Source organism: Pangasianodon hypophthalmus, chromosome 14 (assembly GCF_027358585.1).
Source record: "Pangasianodon hypophthalmus isolate fPanHyp1 chromosome 14, fPanHyp1.pri, whole genome shotgun sequence".
In the NCBI taxonomy this organism is placed as follows: Eukaryota; Metazoa; Chordata; class Actinopteri; order Siluriformes; family Pangasiidae; genus Pangasianodon; species Pangasianodon hypophthalmus.
This window is the reverse complement of record NC_069723.1, coordinates 18,421,244-18,443,660: the sequence shown is the minus strand read 5'-3', so window position 1 is coordinate 18,443,660 and position 22,417 is coordinate 18,421,244. Positions and strand designations below refer to the sequence as shown.

Genomic DNA, 22,417 nt, shown 5'->3' with positions numbered 1-22,417 from the left:
CCGCAAGTTCATGTTAATGCATGTGGTTTTTCTTTGTCCTGCAAGCTTCATATCTGACTGCTCGCTTGCTCCTGCATAAAAGTAAACACCTCCCGCTTGTGTGTTTTTTTGCGTCCCAGTGCACGCTGATGCCCTGTGAACATTTATGGCAATTTGTCTTAAAAAAAAAAAAAAGGCAAAAAAAAAACAAAAACAAACAAAACAAAACAAAAAAGATGAAAAAAAAAAAAAGCAAATAGTGCACACATTTGTTTAACACATTCATATTCAGTTACATACTTAGTATTACGGTATTAAAAAAAAAAAAAAAAAAAAAAAAAAAAAACACCAGTTCCCTAAAATAGTCTAAAATGGTCTCATAAAATGTTAGATATTATTGTCATAATAAATAATAGAAGAATTAAGACTATAAGATGGGCTACACTGTATATCTATACTATAAGATGGAATACAGAGTAATGTTTTAGGGCTAGTGTTGAGAAGGAGGTGTACCACCTCATTTAGTGTTAATACATCATTTATTTATTTACATTTTATTAAAATACATGTAATTATTATATTACAACTATCCAAACAACAACAAGGCGACAATTTAAAAGCTGTGTCTATTGTTTAAAAGAGCAGAATTTGACGTTTTCTGAAGGGTGAAATTAAACCTAGACCTGGCAACCCAAGTCTATGTACAACATGTGCGCACACACACACACACACACACACTGTACTACACAAACACTAATACACAACCTGCAGCCTCGCCACCATTTTGCGTGTAAGCTCACCAACAGCCAGGTTTAAAGGTGGAAAACAGCCTCTTTTTCCGGCAATGGACGGGTGAGTGCGAAATGTTGTGCGAATGTCGAAAATAAACTGTTTCTGCTGTTTAATTTCGGTTAAAAAAATAAATGAAACACAAGATAGTCTGCGCTTTAGCTTAGCTTAGCTTAGCTTAGCTAGGGTTAGCTCAGCTCGCGCTGTTAGCACTAAATAGGCTTTGCTAGCATTTAGCCGCCTTGTACTTTGTTTCAGGATTCAAGCTGCAGCTGTGTTCACTTTATTAGATTCTCGCATAATAAATGTATTTTGTCAAAATATATTACACATTTTGATGTATCAGTTAAATTAGGCTAGAGAGTTAACTACCATAAAATCATTTTGAGAATTGGTATTGATTAGTTTCCCTCAGCTGGGGTTCTTTGTTAGAAACAGGCTTCACTCTGAAGATACTGAACCTGATATAAGTTATAATATTCTCAAATATTACTAAAGAATATATCAAAATTAGTTTTAACCTAGATACCAGGGTATCCTGTTATCCTGTTGGTGATAACTATACATAAAATAATGGTTCATTCCCAGTTGGCTTCTTGCTCAGCCATATAACATTAGTGTTGTTACACTGTATACTCACTGGCCACTTTAATAGGGACACCTGTACTCCTCATTCATGCACTTATCTGATCAGTCATTCATGTGGCAGCAGCTCAGTGCATAAAATCATGGAGATACAAATCAAGCACTTCAGTTAATGTTCACATTAAACATCAGATTGGGGGAAAAATGTGATTTCAGTGATTTTGACTGCGGCATGGTTGTTCGTTTCAGACAGGCTGGTTTGGGTATTTCAGAAACTCCTGGGATATCCTGGGATTTTCACACAGAAAAGTATCTAGAGTTTACAGAGAATGGTGCAAACAAACAAACAAAAAAAAAAACATCCAGCGAGAATCAGGTCTGTAGGTGGAAATGTCTCTCTTATTTTATTACAAACTAAGTAACTCAAATAATCACTCTTTACAACCATGGTGAGCAGAAAAGCATCTCTGAATCTTGAGGTGCATGAGCTACAACAGCACAAAACCACATCAGGTTCCCCTCCTGTCAGCAAAATGCAAGAATATGAGAATACAGTGGGCACAGACTCACTGAAAAATGGACAGATGAAGATTGGAAAAAGAGCAGGTGGTGGTGTTTCTGAAATACTCAAAAGTGCTCAAAGTTACTGTAGGTATATATATATATATATATATATATATATATATATATATATATATATATATATATATATATATATAATGTGTGTGTGTATATTTAAATATATATAGCATTGCACTACTGCTACGATTGGCTGATTGGCTATCTGCATGAAAAAGCAAAGCCACATGTGTTCCTATTAAAGTGGCTGGTGAGTGTATAGTGAGTGGAAAGCTGTTTGGGATTTTGCCCTATCCATGACTTTACCCTGGTTTTTTCGTAACTAATTTATTCATCTTTCAGCCTGACCCTTTAACTGGTCAGCAAGTTAACTTGCTAAACCGATAGGAAACGTTAACCGTTAATTCATGTTATCAGTTTTTATAATCTTTATTCCTTCATTATAGTACACAGTTTAATTCTAGCCTCCTGTTTTGCTGAAAGACGCAGTCGTAATGCAGATGGATGGACAAACAATCGTGACCATATATCCATAAAATCTTTTTTTTTTTCTTTGTTTTCTCTTCAGCATTGCTAGTGATGTTGCAGTTGGTGTAAAGGTAAGCTACCGTGTTACTCATTTTTTTTAGTGACTATTTGTATAAATACCTGAAGGTACATATTGTAATGGTTAATGGATTACATTTTAATTATATTTTTAGTAAAATACAATGTCTTTAATACATGCATACGATAATAACATTTCTTTTAATTTGGCCTCTTGATTTTTCAGAGAAGTTCAGATGATTTGCTTTCTGGCAGCCTTTACAGCAGTCCGAACACTTCAGTTAAGGGTAAGTGTAAAAAGCAATCTATGTAGAGTAACAATCAGTTTTAATACAGGGGTTACTAAATGTTTTGGGCAAATGACCCCAATCTGACATTATGAATTTCTGCGACCCCAATCCTTGACCACCCTACTTTTTTTTTTAAATTCCAGATTTATAATATAGGACTACTGTAATATTTGAACATTTTATTGTGGCAGTAACATATGTTTGTGTAAGGTAAGTGACTAAAAACCAAAGGAATATTCCTTGCTCTTTCTTAACAGTCTAGTGGGAAGTGTTGTGTTGTTATAGGAAACACATGTGGACCAACACAGAGTAGAGGACCCTGGTTTATAATTGATGTTGCTTGCATGTGTAAAAGCTGTGGCAGCATGAGTGGCATTGCTCACGCCCTTTAAATACACCCAGAATATTTAAATACAACTTTCGCTACATATCTTATGTACATTCAGAATATTTAAAAATGACATTCACTAGACGGCATTTCCGGATATGATGCATTCTTTGAAGCAAGCTATAAATTTTTATAATATCATGGATTTATCAGAACCAAAATTGAGTCACTGTCTCCAATTTGCTGGCTGTCAACAAACACTCTAACTTAGCTTGTACATACAATGAACCACTGAAGACATAAACACTGATACACCACTTTATTAAAAGTGAAGGTGAGAAGTTCCATACTGTAATGTGTGGGTAGAGCCCATAGTTTAACAAAGTCTTGCCTTTAATGCAGGATGATGACGGACCTGAATTTGTGTATTTCACAGCTAATGGAAGTGACAGCAAAAAACTCAGAGTGGAGGACGGCATGGACAACCCTCCCTCTAGAGTCATTCACATCCGTAAACTTCCGAACGAGGTTTCTGAGACAGAAGTCATCGCCCTGGGCCTGCCCTTTGGGAAAGTCACCAATATCCTGATGCTGAAAGGCAAAAATCAGGTGTGAGAACAGAAGAATCAGAATTTTTTTTTTTTTTTTTTTTTTAATAAACGGAACAGTTTTATTTAATAATTAATTAATAATTTATTTTAAAGGAATTGATGTACATTATAATGTGCTGATTAAATAGCTTAGAATAATAAATAATAATATAATTTAAAAAAAGCCAAGCTTGTCATTTATTGTTAATTATAGCGTTATTTATTTTAAAATAGTCACTGTGTGTTTAACTCTGTTTGTACCTTGGAAGGTATTAAAAGTTCCTTAATTCTGCCTTCCAAATGGATAGAAACAATATTTTGAAATTATGACCTACCTACTGAAAGTATTAAAACAGAGAATATCTCTCTCTCCTTTTTTTTTTTTTTTTTTTTTGTGTGTACCAGATGAGTCTGTCTGTACAGTTGATTTGAGCACTCAGTACTTTTGCTCAGCATATTTACTATTAAATATTTATTCTCTGCAGGCATTTTTGGAGCTTGGGACAGAGGAAGCAGCGATCACCATGGTGAACTACTACACAGCAGTGACCCCTCAAGTGCGAAATGTTCCTGTGTGTATCCAGTACTCCAACCACAAAGAGCTCAAAACGGACAGTGCACTGAATCAGGTTAGCAAACCAGTCATTTCAGCGTGCTTCTAATCCACCAACTTGAGATCTAAACTTTCAGTTGCGAAAGGACATAAGGTTTGAATTCTGGGAAGTTTAACAAAACTGTATGCAGGACTTTTTTTTTTTTTTTTTCTCCCCCCATCCCACGCTTGCACACTCCTCTGACCATGCCCATTTAAAAAAAAAAAAAAAAAAGATAAGCTTTTAGTAATTTAAGCACTGAGATGTTTTTAGAACAATCAAACCAATTGACTTCTATTTCAACTCTTAATCTTCTCGCTTAGGCTTTTACAAGCCAGCAGTGGTCAGATGCAAATAAAATTACTCTGTGGAAAAAGGCTTGCTTGAAAGGTATGATGAATAGAATGAGATGTGGTTGTTTTTCCTCTTTTTTTCTGGGAAAAACCCACATAAAGGAAGAACTGCTAATTAGGTATTGCTCACACTGACTATGTTCCATCTCTTCTCATCTCATAATCTTTTTTCCTGACCTCCCACTCACATGAGGGTGAAAACAGCTAGAAACCTGATGTACACCGCTTGTTGGTTGTTCCATTTCTTTCCACCCTGCTAGTACCCACCATTGCTGGGTATTTCCTTATTAAGCAATCGGTAGTCATAAGCTGGTAGTGTAATTCAAATTAAAAAGACATTGTCTTTCGAGTGGTTGCAGTTCATCTTTTTCTTCTGAGACCTCCTCCTATCTGCGATCTAAATATCCCTTGATTGCTTGCGTCACTGCAACGGTTTGATATCTGCTTCTGCTGTTTGCATATATTCTTGTGGGAAGCAACAGCACAAAATATGTTAAAGAATAAATCGGATACCCTAATTCCTTTTCTGTCTTTTGTAAAGCAACACTACAACCACCATTTCACTCTGTGGCGTTTGTGCCTCTTCAACTGCCGTCACTACTCCAAACATGCCCCTTTCAAACCCTGTATGACTCTTTGTTAAAGTTTAACACCATGACTGCTATTGCAAAATGCGCTATAATAGTTAAAAGTAATGTCATGCAATACACTTTAATGAGGCGGCATTAAAAATAGTTTCCTTTGGCAGCAGTTCTCCAGTAGTCTGTGGCAAAACTGACCTGGCAACGCTGTGATGTTCTTAAGTCTGCTCAGCTCACAGACCTCTCAAAGCCACTCCGCGCCCCCAACAGTACAGAGTGTTCTAGAAAGACTGTGCTCTTTTTAAGTATATTAACAGCTCCATCTTGCGTCATTTAAAGTATACCACCAGCCTTCGCACTGCTGTGGGTGCCAGCTCGCCCATTTTAAACCAGATGTTTAAAGACACACACACACACCCCTGACCAAACTAACCAGTTTACTACAAAAATGTACTGGACTAGGCTTGTGAGAGCATGTGTGATATGCGATCCTGTTGTGCCCCCTAAAGATCGCTGACTGATGATAATATTGCCTGTGGCTCTGAGGAGGGGAAAGAAGGGGGTGTGGCTTGATATATGTAACATGTGTTGTGTACATGTTACATCATTACAGTGGGAAAATACTGGAAGCTGGTTACGAGACAGATGTAGCTGCAATTGCTAGCAATAGTATTTAGTCAGGCGTTTTTTGGCTTAATTCCCCTTAACGAGGTCAGGAACGCTCACAAAACTGAAATCAAATAAACATAACAATTTAGTAGCTGTAACTAAGCTCATTCTAAACTACACAAGTGTGTGCTTTCTGGTGAACAGCAGTGGAGATACTTATTGACTTCTTGTAGCTCAGTGGTTAAGACACTGGACTTCTGATTGGAAGGTCATGAGTTCAAATCCCAGAACTGCCAAGCTGCCACTGCTGGCCCCTTGAGCAACCCTCAACTGCTCAGTTGTGTAAATGAGATAAATGTAATTCACTCTGGATAGGAGCATTTGCCAAATGCAAATGTATATTGAAGTTGCCCTGATTAATCAACATTTTGTGTCAAAATTAAAAAAAAATTTAATCTCTGTTCATGTTTCGTGAGTGAAGACCTTCATGGCTTTACATGTTCGGCAGTACAGGCAAGGGAAGCTAAGATACATCAGAGAAAGATGTTTTATTGCTCTACTCCAAAGTCAGACAACAGGTTATTAAGGTTCATAAATAATACAAAAGAGGAAAAAGGAAACATATAGAACGGGATACAACACACTTTATTTTTGTCGATCTTAAAGTTGCAGACGCCACGTTTTCCTACAGACCTTTAAATTGGCTGGCTTGATAGCCATTGCTATAGCTGGAAACAATCTTCAATCGTCCCAGGTCTATACTGGGGTCTACCCCTCCAGAAATAGAGCTATACACTCCTGCTTTAAGTAATGTTTACTATTATTGTGAGGCAAATTTTATTCGATTTAGTCTGAGCACTGCTTAACAGAGTATTGCTGAATTAGCACTGATCTTGTGCTTATAAATCTTTTTTAGTTTTACTTCAAGTTTATTAAAACGGTAACACAAGTGTTTTGTACATTCATGAGGCAACTGTTCAAACCAAGTAAGTCTAATAAATATGTTTAAATAAATATCTGATGACACAAGGCAATATATACAATTCAAATAAATATATGTCTCACATTAGTGTAAGAACAAATGTAAAAGTAGTAAAATATCAGGGAAAAGAAGGAACTGATATAATTTAAAAGCCCTTGACAAAACAGATAACTGATGTCTTTTGGTGTGACTCAACGGTTGCACAAATGTTGCTTACTGTTCCATAAGGAGTAGTGACAGTTCAGTTGAAGACATGAAAAATGCATGGGACAGATATCTTGTATCCAGTAGGCTGTCTGTATACAGCATCTTATGTTTATTTTTTTGCATGATTATATTTTATTTTTGTAAACTTTGGTGTTCAGCAGGGACCGAATGCCTTTCATTTTACAGTCTCTTTTTTCCTGGTTGTGTGAGAATGATGGGTATGAGCTTGAATTTGATTTAGTTTTTGCGTTGTCTGTTTTTTTCTTTTCGTTAAATTTTTTGTCCTCTCCATGTGATTAGCGTGCCCAGGCCGTTCTGCAGGCAGTGTGTGCTGTTCAGGAGGGAGGTTCTCCAAGCTCAGACTCAGCAGGAGAGAGTGTGTTAATACCACCGCCAAGTCCAGTCCTGCGCATCATCATCGATAACATGTTCTACCCGGTAACACTGGACGTCCTGCAGCAGGTCAGAGCTTTTCCACACCTCCGATTAGTTTTATTTTTTTTAAATTTTTTTTTAATACACTTTAAGTATATCCAGGGCAGGCAAAAATCACGGAGTAAACACTGATGCTTTGCTTGTGCATCTTTTCCATTTTAGATCTTCTCCAAGTTCGGGACAGTGATGAAGATTATCACATTCACCAAAAATAATCAATTCCAAGCGCTGCTGCAATTCAGCGATCCTGTAAATGCTCAACAGGCCAAACTGGTGAGTGAGCTGACAGGACAAAAACAATCCTTTTGTGAAATAAGTGTGCATTTGACACTTTGCTCATCCAATCACCTAAAACCAATGACCATTCATAGTTTAGGAACCAGAAGATTAAAACCTCCACATGTTTAAAATCAAGTGGATGTTTTAAACGAGGCATAGGTACCTCCGACAGGCCTGTGCTTAGTTGCAATGTTTTATGATTTGTGACCCCCTCGCTATGGCGACATGGGAGCCACCTGAAAAACGATGTTTTTTGCCTTTTCAGCTAAATCTGCGGACAGATTAAATGACAGTATAATTCACCCAGCTGGAAAGCTGATTCTCTAAAAGCTAAAGGATGCAGGACATGAAAGGCACATAGCGGTTACTTTTACTTCCTGCCAACTTTATCTAGGTAAACTTTTTGTGAGCCAAATGGACTTCTGAGCCGACAGAAACCAAATGGAGGAGCTGCTTATTATTAAGTAGCAGTCCCACTGGACATTTTTGTTAGTGTTGCTTTGTGCACATCTAAAAATAATTGCTGTCTTATTCTCCAGCGTATGCTATGTGGTGGGGTAAAATTTGGTTTTCTTCTCAGAATCTCTCTTCCTGCTTGGATTTAGCATCTCTGTTATAGTAACAGTTGGTGAAAATCCAAAAGTATGAATGAAAAGCTCAAAGTGACAGAATAAAATCTAAGGGGGAAATGATTCCATACGTTCATAGAATAAGTGTAATTGAAGCATGTTTTACTTCATTCAGGGGGTCTCACATGCTGTAGGGTTTCCTTTTATGGTTGCATGAATAATGATGATGCAAAAACCCTGTGAAAAGACAAAACACTTACATGGATATTGAATGATGATGGAAAACAAACATAAATGACCTAGGCATTCAGTTTAGAGAAGGATCCAAATCTGTAATCACATTTACATTCAGCAATACAGGTATGCAAAAAAGAGAGGATTGAACGAAAGGAACAGATTGATTGAGGTGAGGCAGTGGTGTTAAGTCTCTGTGATACAGACTTATCATTTAATAAAGCTGGGTCAGTATCATTTTCAATATTGAACACTGATTATATTATTATGATTATATTATAAGTTTATAATGCTTTACTAAAGACATTACAGGAATATAGTGAAACAATTTTGCTCCCTCAATGCATAATTATCTAGCTTGCTTAATGATGTAATTTGTTCTAACACCTCTTTATCATTGTCTTTAGTCTTTGGATGGACAGAACATCTATAACTCGTGCTGCACGCTGCGCATCGACTTCTCCAAGCTCGTCAACTTAAATGTGAAGTACAACAACGATAAGAGTCGAGATTACACAAGACCCGAGCTGCCTGCAGCAGACGGTCAGCCTTCTGTAGATCCAGCGATGGCCGCTGCACTTGGCAAGGACTCCACATCCCTACTGGGTAAGACTTGTACACTCATCCAGTGTAGGGCTGTGAGCCTTGTTTATTGGACACAACCTTTATAATCAGAATTGGCCATCCAAAAGAAGGTAATAGTTAAAATAAATTTTGCTTATGAAAATACTTCACCGTGGTTAGACCTGATAGCATAAGTGAAGATATATAAAAGTGCAGATTTTTCTGTTCCAGATAGAAGTGTCACAAAATGAAAATCAGTTACCCTTCTCTGAAACTAACCTGGGAAATGTCGATTTTAGCAGCGTTGAGCCCGGACCTGTCTGCAGTATTTAAAAAGCTGGAAATCCAAGCATGTCTAATTAATGCCATAAAATGTCCTGCCTTTTCACTTTAACTCCAACGTTGTAGTTTTGTAGATTTATAGAGGGTGAACATTTTGGAAAAGCTATAGTGCACTTGATGGTGAGGTTGAGTCAAATGAGTGTATAACTGAGAGGATCAAAAAGCTGTTCAGAGAATTAAAAATATATAAAATTACAATGTGAGTAAGATCAAAGGTTGGCATGAAAGTGAAAATGAAATAATCATACACTTTTGTGACACCTATTTGCAATAAACAGTGTAATATATAAAAAAAAAAGGTTTTTGACGCTCATACATGATTTTCACGGTTTTTAAATATACTTGTAGGCCGAAATTACTACAGCTGGTGAAATATCATTAAATGAGTATAAAGAGGTAAATTACTGGGCTTGGAAATCTGGAAATAGGCTAGATGTGTGTTGCATAATCCATTTACAGAATATATGTGAATTTAATTTATAGCGTTATTATTGTACATGCAATTTGCTGCATGTAACCCATTTTTGTATGAATGTTTTAGCCTACAGTGTTGCCTGTGTCTGGCCATCTGAAAAAGTTTCTGATTTTAGAATGTTTAATTTGTTATCCTCTGATATGAACCAGCCATTATTCAGTCCTAATTAGCCATTATCTAAAATATATTATATTAGTCTTTCATAAACACACTTTACATGCAGTCACTGTTTGTGGCAAACATTGTTTCTCAACCTGTGTAAACATTAATTTTAACTTAAATGCATAAAAACTTATACAGGACAAACACAGAACCATGGCCCAAACAAATGAGGCTATTTTTCTAAAAAAAAATTTTGTTTTGTTTTTGAAAAGAAAAGAAGAAAACAGCAAGTGCAAAAAGCCTGTAGCTATTCTTTTTCTTCTACATTCTTATTTGGCATCTATTGATGTGGTATTTTTGTGTTGAGGAGACAACAGAAACTTTAAATTGGTGTTTAGTTGATTCATCTTGGTTCACTGAAACTAGTAGGTGTCCAAAACATTCAGTGGGAGTGCAGTAAAGATCCTCTCACTGCAGCTCATATTTGGATTCAGTCTTGTATATTTATTATTGATATTCGTGTTGCACTGATACATGACTTGTATTATATTCCTGCTGATATTGCTGATCACTCATATTAACGTCATATTGATGTGAATGAAATAACAAGTGTGTACATGTTTACCACTTCTCAGGTCAACCAAAAACAATGATGATAACTACCTTTTTATTTCCCATTTCCTCCCAGGACAACTTCACTGTTTTGTCCACTCAGATCTGCTTAAAAAAAAAAAAAGGAGAAATAATGCTAGTTTCTGGTAACTGATGTAGGTTGTTGTCCCTGGTGACAGTTGCTGTTGTTGTGACCACCACTGTTGTCACTTGTAGGTCCAGATTTTTGAGCTTCTGAAATCATAAAGGCCAAAATGTTTATAAATATCACTGTGGTAACATTTTATAAAATATAAATATAAAATATAAGAATATTATTTCTATTTAGGATGCATCAAGCTATTATTGTATGAATAAAATAACACTATTCCCATCTATATATGCAATAAGCTGTAATCAGCACTCAGAGGTCCTAGGCATTGTGTTTATGGGTTAAAGCATGATAACATGATAAAGGCAACATAAGGACAGTGGTTTTTTTTAAAGGCGCTTATTTTTGATATTTTAAGTTATTGCATGCTTCTCTCTCTGAGGAGACACCAAGCATCCTTTTGCTAGGGTTTATCTTTTCTTAACATTATTTCTGTGGTGGTTTCTTCTTTTGGAAGAAAAGCTCTCAGTGCTGGCAGAGTTGTCACTACTCAAAAGGTACAGCAGGAAGGGTATTTGTCTACTTAGAAATGTGGTTGCTTCTTCATCACCTTTATTTGTCCCTCTATAGTTGTAGATATAGACATTAAAAAAATATTAAACTGCATTGGACATATCATTGGGGAATATACAAATTGATGCACTGTTTGCCATTTTTATTTTGTGTTATATCAAATAAGCATTGTGTGTTTTTACAGTTTTTACTGTCATAACATGCATCAACTTTTTAAATATGATTTACTTTGTAATAATGCTCAGATAACACAATGCAGCAACTGTTATGTGGCGCACAGATCTGGCAGAACTTCTCATTGAAGAAAATGGGTTGCAGCGCAGTAAATTTGCGTGTGGACAGGTACAGTGAGGCTAAGTTTCTGTACTGTGGCTTGTATAGGAGGAATTTGCACAGAGATGTTTCTCAGACAGAGAGCGACAATTGGAGGTGAAATGTAAGCTGGAGAAACTGATTTACACAGCTAAAGCAGGAAGTGCAAAGCCGATGTGTTTGTCTTCTGTGTGAAAATGACCGGACTGGTGTGTGTACGTTAGATGCAGTTTGGTCAGAGGGGTTGCTGGGAATGAATGTTTGATTGACATTTAACTCGCTTTCATTCTTTCTCTCCCTCATTTCCTTTTTACTCTCTTTCCTCTCTTTATTTATTTCTCTTTTTCTGGCCGTATCTCCTTTCTGTCTCTCTCTCCCTCTCTCTCTCTCTCTCTCACTCTCTCACTCACACACACACACACACACACACATTCTCTTGCTCTCTGTAGGGTCAATCAGTCCTCTAAGTGCGGCGGCCGCGGCAGCGGCAGCAGCTGGGCGAGTCGCTCTGTCAGGACACTCGGCGGCTGGTGCAGTGCTTCTAGCCAGCAATCTCAATGATGAGGTCAGTTTATCCCACCCAACACACCCACACACATTCTCTCACACCTCTACCTGCTCTTTCTGTTCTCAGTCATGTGTTCAGTCAGGCCTCCAGCAGACTCTGGTTCTACACTTTCTCTGTGTTCAGTCATCATCTGCCAAGGATCATTTTTTTTAGTTCAGAGGATATTCTACAATGTTTCAGCATCATGTTTATACAGAATTACGCTTGTGGTATTTTTTTTGTACAGCTTTTTGGAATTTCTTAATGATAGGTTTTATAATAATAAATTGGGGTTAAAAGAAGAAAAGATCTAATGAGAAGGTCTTAAGAGCAGCCTATATATGGACCAAATCATGCAGCGTAACAGCAGTATATTAAATTAAAATAATATACTCAAATTATATTCCAAGACATAAAACAGTAGTTTTGTATTGGCATTGTGTAACCTGCGTGCCCTTCAGTGTACATAGTGCAACTGAGCAACACATTTGTACATAAGGTTTCATTAAATAGCAGAACAGTCTGTTTTAAATATATACAGTATATAAGCAAATCAACCTGGAACTGTATTATCTTCCAGATTACTTCTAATGTACAATTCCACCTCCAAACATTGTGCAACACCTCCTACCCGAGTCTGATGTTTATGCAGAGTGACATCAAATTATATGCTGAGGAAGAAAGTCATTCCAGCTTCAGGAGAGCTGCTGCTAGAGGAAGGCCACACTGATTAACACAGGATACTGAATGCTCGTGTGGTGCTATGCATTTAATGCAATTAGTAACTGCTTTATCCTGGTTTGAAACAATTGTTTGTTTTTTTGGGAAATAGAACCATCTAAGTTCATTCGAAAATATTGCGGGTTGGTACAAACAAAAATAGTAACTGCAGAAGCGTACAGGATTGGTCAGAATTCCTGCAGGAGCTGGCCGGAGCGAGATTAAATAACAGTCCCACGCAAACCTCATAAGCAAGTCTGTTTGAGATACTGCACAACTTAACAAAGGGGATTGATGCATGTGAGATGAATTAGGCATGCACTTTATAGAATCCTCAACTGTTTTGTAGGGGTGGTACTGTTTAAGATTTTCTGCAGTATGATAACCTAGTGTAGTCTATCATTCTATGCATTTGATTAAGTTGATAATGTGCTAGGACGGGCAGCAGAGGTAGTATGATTTAGGGGGACTCGTGAGGAGAAGGTGGTTGTTTTTGGGGAGTCAACGCTGGACAGAAAAGGGACAAGAACCACTGGAGTAAGGAAGCACTGGAGGATTGGGCAAAAAAAATTGACAGTGACAGACACAAATGCTTTTTAATCAGTGTTCTGAAAAAGTCAATGGCGAGGTAACCATCTGATCCTACACCATGACTAACCCTGAAACCGTGACACCAAAACAGCCCTCCTGTCTTAGCATCATTATCCTTATCCCTCCAGTACAAAAAAAAGGATAAAAACTTGGCTAAATGAATACATTTGGCCAATACATATGCATTTTGGCCAAACTATTTTTTTTAAAGGTTAAACCACCACATGACCACCCTGTTTTTGATCGGTGACTATTTGCATTTCAGTAGTTTGTTTCCGTTGTTCAATTGTTTGCTCTTTTGACCTTTTGCACTTGTGCACAAAATGCAGTATTGATGTGCCTATTGAGTTGAACTTGATGTTGAAAGATAGTAGAACGTCCTGCGTCCTCATAAGTGCATTTGTCTATCGTGTCACTGCTCACAAACCAAATGGTTTCTTAAACATTTGCTCAACTACAGCTAAATTGTATTGGATATAATATTGACGCCAGTGATGAATGATGACAAAACGCTCTGTAATTATGACGAGGTGAAAAAGGTGCCGCAAATATCAACCGAGAAGCTACTCAGCCTGCAAGCTGATATTCCGTCCTTAAAGAGCACAGCAAATATCAGTATTTCAGGTTTTTGGATTTCACCGAGGTTTTAAGAAAAACAGCCATGTTGTTAGCTGTGCTGTTTAGAAATGGTAGACAACTTTAAATTCTGAGCAGCCTCACATCGGTTTAGATTAGATTACACTGGATTCAACTTTGTCATTGAGCAGAGTACAAGTACAAAGCCAGTGAAATGCAGTTAGCATCTAACCAGAAATGCAGAAAAGCAAGTAGCATTAAGTGTGTATGGCAAAGACACAATGAGGTAAGTTAGCAGTTAAGTGCAAAGTAACATGTGTAAATGGTTTCAAAAACAGTTTAAACGGAATATAAAGCATTAAGTGCAAATGATGTGTGTGCATGAGTTCAGAGGCATGGACTCTAGAGACAGTAATCGAAGACAGTACAGCGCAGTGAGCAAAGACGCCAAGTGGAATGGAGGTAGTAAACGTGAATCCGTTGAAATGAGTGAACTCCAAAGATCCACGCACAGCACAGAGATTCAGTCAACAATATCACAAAGCAGCTTTACAGAAATCCAGATGTTGATTTAGATCCCTAATGAGCGCTTGCTGTGGCAAGAAAAGGCTATCAGAGACGACATAAGGAAGAAACTGTGAGAGGAACCAGACTCGAGGGAACCCATCCTCTTCCGCATGACCCTGGATTGTGGGATTATATAGTCAGACAAAGAAAAGGCAAACAGTACTAAATGTATTGAAAGGAAGTGGACTATTGGCAGAGATATTGTCAAGTAAATATTTTGCATGTAACAACTGCTCTTAGCTATTTATTCTGTGTTAGCTATTTAGGCTGTGATAAAAGAATTAGGATATTTATTAGGGTAGAAACACAGAGATAAAACAGCTATGAACAACCAAACACTATTATTGGCTATTAGATTTTAATATATGGGTGTTGCAGGGTCAAATGGTTAAATACAGCAAGCAGAGAGAATGTGTGTCAAATAGCGGTGACTCAGTTAAAATGAAATAAGTAACTTTTTAAAATAAACTGTTCTTGTAAGAGTATAGAGAATACATTTTGCTCTTACTCAAATGTGTGTTATATTCAGTGCTGTTCTTCTGCTACATTTTCTTCCCATGGCTAAATTTCAGATGGTGTGTACAGCAGCATTGATATACTCTAGGTAGAGCGCATAAGTAGTGAACAGGAAATCTTTTGGGATTTGGCCTAGCTGCATGTTGCCAGGGTTGAAATAATAATAATAAAAAAAAGTTCTCCATGTATACTCTTTATGATGCTGTTTTGGTCTTGATGTTTTTATTTTGCACTTTGCCCAATAGTACTATTAGTTGCTTTAACAAGAGACATATTGGCATTATTGTTCATTTTTTGCTTAACAAACTTAAAACAAAAATAGCAAAAACATTCACTTTCAGGTTCTGCATAACACCAAGCCCAACACATTCACCTTTGTTAGTCTTAATTTATCACATCTGATATTACCATTGCATAGAATGTTTGTCCATGTCGTGCAGCCCAAGTGCTCAGTGGATTTATTAGTACTGACAAAGTACCTACTATTCAGGTTGTTGTAGTTGCTAGTAAAACAATTGTTTATTGCTCTGACCACTGTCGTATTTAATTTAGCTCGAAGCTGAAGCTTTTATCCAGAGCAACTTATAACAGAGACAGGTTGCATCTGAGCAGGTTAGGGTTAAGGACCTTGCTCAAGGGCTCACAGTGGTGCTGGCATTTAAACTCAGGACCTTCCAATCAGTAGGCACGTGCCTTAACCACAGAGCTACCACTGCCCTACAGTTACACAATGATGGTGTTCCCAAGCTCCTGATGTCACCGGTTCTTGGTTCCATAGAAGCAGCATTTTGGTGCTGGAACTAAACCGAACTAGCCCTTCTGAAGCATCAAGAGAACGTTTCCAGATTAGACGTCAGCACTCTTTGCTGGTTGAAAAGGGTTATTAGTTGATATTTGTGGCACTTTCATCTTTTGTGTGTAATTTATTGTTGGTTACATGAAGTGCAGTGAGCAGTTTGTACATTCTCCACCATCCTTAGTGAGTTATTTTAATGTCATTTCAGTATATTTACAATTAGATTAATGTTTTGGGTATAAACAAAGTGATAGATGTGTGAAGATGTTTTCTGCACATAAATATACTGAAAGCATTTCTTGATAAATTTCTCGTCAAAATGGAGGGTCTCTGCAGTCTCTCTCTGTGCATTCTGTACAAGTTTTGACCACTGTGCCTGTCTCTCTCTCTCTCTCTCTCTCTCTCTCTCTCTCTCTCTCTCTCTGTCTCTCTTCTCTTTTCTATTGCTCTATTGCTCTTTCTGCTGCTCTGTCTTGAAGTAATATCTAACTGTCTTTTCTCTCTAAGCTGTAACTCCTCTCTCCTTCTCCTGACGTTCCACTGCCTCTCTCTAAGTTATTCAGAGTTGGTATGAAATGTGGTAGCCACACCCCACCCCACGCCTCATCTCTGTCTTTCTCTCTCTCTCTCTCTCTCTCTCTGTCTCTCTCACACTTTCTCTTTCTACTTCTCTATAAAATCTCCCAGTAATGTGTTTTCCCATCATGTGTTTTTTTTATTGTTTTTGTTTTTCCAAACACTCCCGTGGGTCTGTGGTTTTTTAAACATGACGTGACGTTTCTATTTGATGCCCATAACTCTGCAAGGTGGTTTTCATGCCCATTTCCTGCATGGCCTTATCACTCTAATAAAAAAACAGAAAGGCTTGCATTGCTTTATAATCAAAGCTATCTGTATTTCATACTCACCTAAAGCTTCATCTCCTCAATCTGCCCTATTCTCTGCATGCCCGCTCGCTTTTCCCATTCCTGGGTAAGGCTACAACAGAAGTGCCTTAACCCACGTTTGGTCTTTGGAGACTACATTTGGCACAAGTACAGCGAAGTTTGGGAGCAGAAAAGAAAAAAAAAAAAAAAAACAGAGGAAAGAATAGAGAACCCTGCCATTTTTGACCTGCATTTCCTGTGTACTGACCTGTATATATTTTTTTGTCCTCCCCTTCAACTCCATTTTATTTATTTATTTTGCTTTCACCCCTTCCCCTTTTATTCCTCTTCCCAACCCTTTTTCTCCTCTCCAACCTCTTTTCCTCTAAACCTCCTGTTTCTCCCCAATCCTGCCCCATTCCTGTTCATGCTTTGCGCCTGAACAAAAAACACACACACAAACAAAACAAAACAAAACAAAACAAATGTTCCTCCTCGGACCAACCCCGTCCCAATTAACCTCCCCGACCCATGCTCCATGGTCACCTCACCATCGTGCGGGAAACCACCCTCCGTTATGGATGATCTGTTCATCTTCGCTCTACCTCGACTCTTCTCTCTTCCTGTCTTACGCTGCTTGCTCTTCTCTCCTTCTAAAGATGGTTACGCCCCAAAGTCTCTTTACCCTCTTCGGTATGTTATCGTTGGCAATCTACCTCCTTTTTTTAATTTATTATTTCATTTTATTTACTTCTTGGTTATTTTTATATTCTTACATCCTTTAGTTTGTCTGTTTTATATTTAGTTACTATGAACATCTGTAATTCAGGACACATTTTTAATTTATCAGTTATATTTTTGTTCACATTTTAATCAGGTCTGTTTTGGCCTTTTGAAGTCTGTCTCTATCTTGCTCTCTGTCTCTTCTCATGTACAGCTTATTGTAATGCATGGTTGATGATTTTGCATGTAGGCTTTCGTTTTTTTAACTTTTCCATATCACATAGCTCCTCTATATGGGAGGGTGTATCAGAATTTTTTTCTCTACTCTATAAACACGCTATGCTATAGATTGCTTTTGTTTAAGATGCAATCTTCGTGTCCAGGCTCCAGCCTGCAAAGCACTAACTTGTCCTTCATGGTTGACTTCTCTCTTCCGCTCGTCATTGCCTCCTACCTCCATCTGCCTCCCTCCTAACTGAAGGTGTGTATGGGGATGTGCAACGAGTCAAGATCCTCTACAATAAGAAGGACAGCGCCCTCATCCAGATGACAGATGGAAACCAGGCACAGTTAGGTAGGGCCGAATAACTGCAGTGGGGTCCAGAAGGCTGAACTGATTACCAACAGATTTTTTGATGATATAATTTTATATAGCAGAAAAGTCCTTCTTTAAGCTTGAAATCTTCCTGAATATCTAGTGCCACATTGAGGCCTCACCCTAACAATGTGTAAGACAACATTCTTAAATCGGCATCATATTTCAGTCTGTTTTCCCATTTAAATTATGGCATATTTTTCATTTCATTTTGCTCTAGCCATGAGCCACCTGAATGGACAGAAGATGTTTGGGAAGATTATCCGTGTGACCCTTTCCAAACACCAGACAGTGCAGCTTCCTCGAGAAGGCTTGGATGATCAGGGCCTCACTAAAGACTTCATCAATTCACCCCTTCATCGTTTCAAAAAGCCTGGGTCAAAGAATTTCCAGAACATCTTTCCTCCATCAGCCACACTCCACCTCTCCAACATCCCGTGAGTAGAAGAGCAGAAGCAGGCCTAGAGCATAATTAACTAGTTTAGAGCTACTCAGCTAGTCTGTAGCATATGACTGGGTGTCTTGGAATTGCCACTTTGGTTTTACCTCTTCAGGAAGTTCATGGATGCAGTGTCCATCAATATCGAGCCAAACATGAACATTTGTGTCTTTCCACAGTGAGAAGGTGAATGAAGAGGACCTGAGACTTCTCTTCTCCAACTCTGGAGGCACAGTGAAGGCCTTCAAGTTCTTTCAGTAAGAACTTTCAGCTTCGATTACAGGAAGATGTCCCCTTTTAAAACTTGCATTACTACTGCACTATTTTTACTATGTATTATACATATGTTCCTAATACATAAAATGCTTTATATAGCTAAGAGCCACAGAGCCAGAAGTGGTAAGAATGATCTGGATACACTATATGGCCAAAATTGTGTGGACACCTGACCATATCACATCATATGATTTTTGAACATCTCATTCCAGATTTAGTCTCACTTTGCTGTTATAATAACCTCCAGTCTTCTGGGAATCTAGCTTTCCACTAGATTTTGGAGCTGTGCTGTGGCTTTTTACCCGGTCAGGCGCTGATGTTAGATGAGGACTCCTGGGATGCAGTCAGCATTCTAGTTCATCCCAAAGGTGTTGAGTGGGGTTGAGGTTAGGGTTTCTTTTCAGGGCACTCGAGTTCTTCCACTCTAACCTTGGAAAACCATGTCTTCATGGACCTTGCTTTGTGCACAGGGACATTGTCATGCTGAAACAAGTTTAGGCTACTTAGTTCCAGTAAAGAGAAATCTTAATATTATAGCATATAAAGACATCCTGTGGGTGCTTTCAACTTTGTGGCAACAGTTTGGGGGAAGAACCACATATGGCTGTGAGGGTCAGGTGTCCACATATTTTTTGCCATATAGTGTACCTTGTGTGTTCACTCTGAGACCAGTGTTACAGTGACATATGCCTCAGCATTTATAATAAATACTGCTGTCATACATGACCTCTTTCCCAGAACTTGCGTTCTGTTCCGCCCCTTGTAACAATCAGAAGCAATGAGAATCACCTGGTTACTATACGGCAACAATGTAATGAGGAATAGGACTCCTTGAGCTCTGTACCTCGATTGGACCCTTGTAAATGTATGCCAGATGAATGAAAGTAAACACATCATAGTCAAATGTCCAGAACAAGACTGTGATTTAGAACTGCACTTTTCTGAAGCGATTTAGAACTTCTGCATTTTTCTGCAAATTTGTGTTGTTGATTTGACCATCTACGTCTTTGTTTTTCACATCAGAGATCGCAAAATGGCCCTGCTGCAGATGGCGACGGTGGAGGAGGCCATTCAAGCCCTGATCGACCTCCATAGCTATGATATGGGCCGTGGCCATCGTCTCCGAGTCTCCTTCTCTAAATCCACCATCTGAACAGGCAGTATAGCCTGTACCCCTTTCTTGTCCCCTACTCCCTATGGAGTGTTGAGCGATATTAGAGTTATTTGGATCAGTCATTCCTGAAGACCATATTAGAAACACGCAGGCGCCATTGCTCTCTCTTTCTCAGTATTTGTATTCCTGCTGTTATCCATTGGTTGCTCCCACAACAAAATGTGCCTTACTTATACAAAACAGCATAATCTTTTTTTTTTTTCCCCCCCATCATCCTCTACAGGTGATATAGAAGTGTAGGCACATTCCTTTGTTTGTGGTAAGGCATTTTTGTTAGCCCTGATCTTGCCCCGACACTCTGACCTACTGTTCTGTAGGATATTAAATGTGGTAATTTATCTTTTGCAAAACCACACTGGAGCATTTTAAGGCCAGTTTTTTATTGGCTTGTTTTTTTGTTTTAGCCTAAAACCGTTCAGTTATGAATCACCTGAATACGTGTGACATGATTTGATGAACAGCCACCTGCTAGCACACATTCTGTTTGTATATTTGTTGTTTGACCTGACACTTTTAATGCAGTTTAAAATTTAATGCTGGAGACCCTTTACACACATACACACAAGCACACACTTTGGGCAGTGTAGTATGTAATGCATTTGAGAAAGAAAAAAAAAAATTATTATTTTTTTTTTCCCCTTCAAAGAAGATTTTTTTTGTTAAAAATTAACTGCTGGCTCTTGGCAGTAGTGAGGTCAAGCTAACGGTTGCGTACATTTGACCGAGGTCCATTCAGAGTCATCTTTAGCGATCATTAGTGAAAGCAGACAGTTGTCTGTTAGTTAGATGATGATGTTTGTAATCAGATGTTGACTGATCACTATGAACACCGCAATTAACTCTAACAAGGCAACTTGTCCTTGAAGCGAACTCTAATTAAAGAGCACGTAGGAATCCAATTCTTTGTTTCTGATCTCTGGTTGTTTTCTTATGATAAAATAGTTTTATTAAGACAATGAACTGAATGATCAAGTTTGTTAGAAGTAAGTGGGCCTAAAGAAGACATCTAAAGATTAAACCTTTAAATAATAAGGAACAATGATGCGCTTGACTAATTTTACCTTGCAAACACTTTGCTAATTAGCTTCTGTTAACTGTACAGCTAACCCATTATCCTTAAATAGTTTCATGATGCACAGAAGAGCTTAAGCAGTTTTGTTGAAGGGTCTAATAATGCATGAATTAAAGCAATGCCACTCTCTTTTGAAATCCTTCAGCAGATCAGATCCTTCTGCGATCATTACCTACACAGACCTTACACTTGCACTGGACACCCATTGTTGTAGTTTGGCACTGGTCTTGAAAACAAATAATTAAATTCTTAAAAACTTTCTGAATATCCTGTAATTTCATTTTGATCCATTTGTTTGAATTGTGCTCATTTTGTTCGCTGTTGACTGAATCTGATTGCACCGCAAACCTTTGCTGAGTTTTGTGATGTCATTGTGAAGCGTTCAAGCCCTTGTATTTACACTACCAGTTAAATATTTGGATTTACCTGCTTATAGTTGGGTTTCTTCATTTTGGCATCTTCTCAACCAGCTTCATGAGAAGCTTCACCCAAAAAAGCTTTTCTTAAACTTACCAAATAGTCTGAGCTCCTCATTGCTTCTCCAAACTTCTAAATGGAAATAAGACGGAAATGACTTGGAAATTAAAACGTATGTAGACTGTTCATACTTTTGACTGGTAGTGTAGATAACCATTAGGACCAAAGCTGCTGTGCCTTTTTACTTATTTTTCTGCATGCAGTATTAAGCTAATTCATTCAGCATTGATTTTCATTTCAACAGTGCAAAAAAAAATTCAGGATTTATACCGGACATTGAAAAACATTTGCGTGAATTCTCCAATGATATTTGCCGTGTTTTGGAGGCTAGGGAGGTCGTTCGTTGATGTACTCAATGTTATAAGATAAAAGAATCTGTGGTCTGAGGTTCCGAATCATGGAAGGGCTGTGTATATTTTCTACAGGGGTTGTGTTTTTACATCCACAAATTCAGTGTGATTTGGAAATGATGCGATTAAAAGTTCTTTTTTTCTACCAGGCTCATGCTGTATGCTCCCTGTGTGCCTGTGTGCTTTCTCCTTCTGTAGCATGCTCAATAAACTCCTATCACTCTATATTCACCTCTCTGACTCTCTGCTGTCTCTCTTTCTCCTGCTTTGATTCTCTCTGCTCACACTGGACAACATAGGCAGGGTTCTATTGTTATTATTATTATTTTATTATTATATTATTATTATTTTTAAATTATTTATTTATTTTAAATCGATTTAAATTTTACTAGGCTAGTCCAGGGGTCTGTTTTGGACTGTACTGTCTGTGACTGAATATGGAGAGGTCACTGGATGCCAATGGTAGGAGTTGATCTTACAGTAAATGTGGATTTTATGAGAGTGTAATAATTTAAATTCTGATTGATTTTATA

General features: G+C 37.9%; 1 protein-coding gene across 1 annotated transcript; it reads left to right on the top strand.

Annotated features, from left to right (window-relative positions):
• The first annotated feature begins 708 nt into the window (after window positions 1-708).
• Window positions 709-22,109, top strand: ptbp2b (polypyrimidine tract binding protein 2b). The gene is made up of 14 exons (XM_034310633.2): window positions 709-831; window positions 2,501-2,531; window positions 2,705-2,765; window positions 3,533-3,705; window positions 4,172-4,315; window positions 7,312-7,473; window positions 7,609-7,719; window positions 8,936-9,134; window positions 12,049-12,164; window positions 17,438-17,471; window positions 17,983-18,075; window positions 18,317-18,533; window positions 18,715-18,792; window positions 19,835-22,109. The coding sequence occupies exons 1-14, from the start codon at window positions 824-826 to the stop codon at window positions 19,962-19,964; spliced, it is 1,557 nt and encodes a 518-aa protein (XP_034166524.1). The 5' UTR covers window positions 709-823; the 3' UTR covers window positions 19,965-22,109.
• The last annotated feature ends 308 nt before the right edge of the window (window positions 22,110-22,417 follow it).

Excerpts from the sequence above, each read along its gene's own strand:
- ptbp2b (XM_034310633.2), top strand. Across the intron at positions 7,474-7,608 it reads CACTGGACGTCCTGCAGCAG|ATCTTCTCCAAGTTCGGGAC; the intron begins GTCAGAGCTTTT and ends TTTCCATTTTAG. Across the intron at positions 17,472-17,982 it reads AAGTCTCTTTACCCTCTTCG|GTGTGTATGGGGATGTGCAA; the intron begins GTATGTTATCGT and ends TCCTAACTGAAG.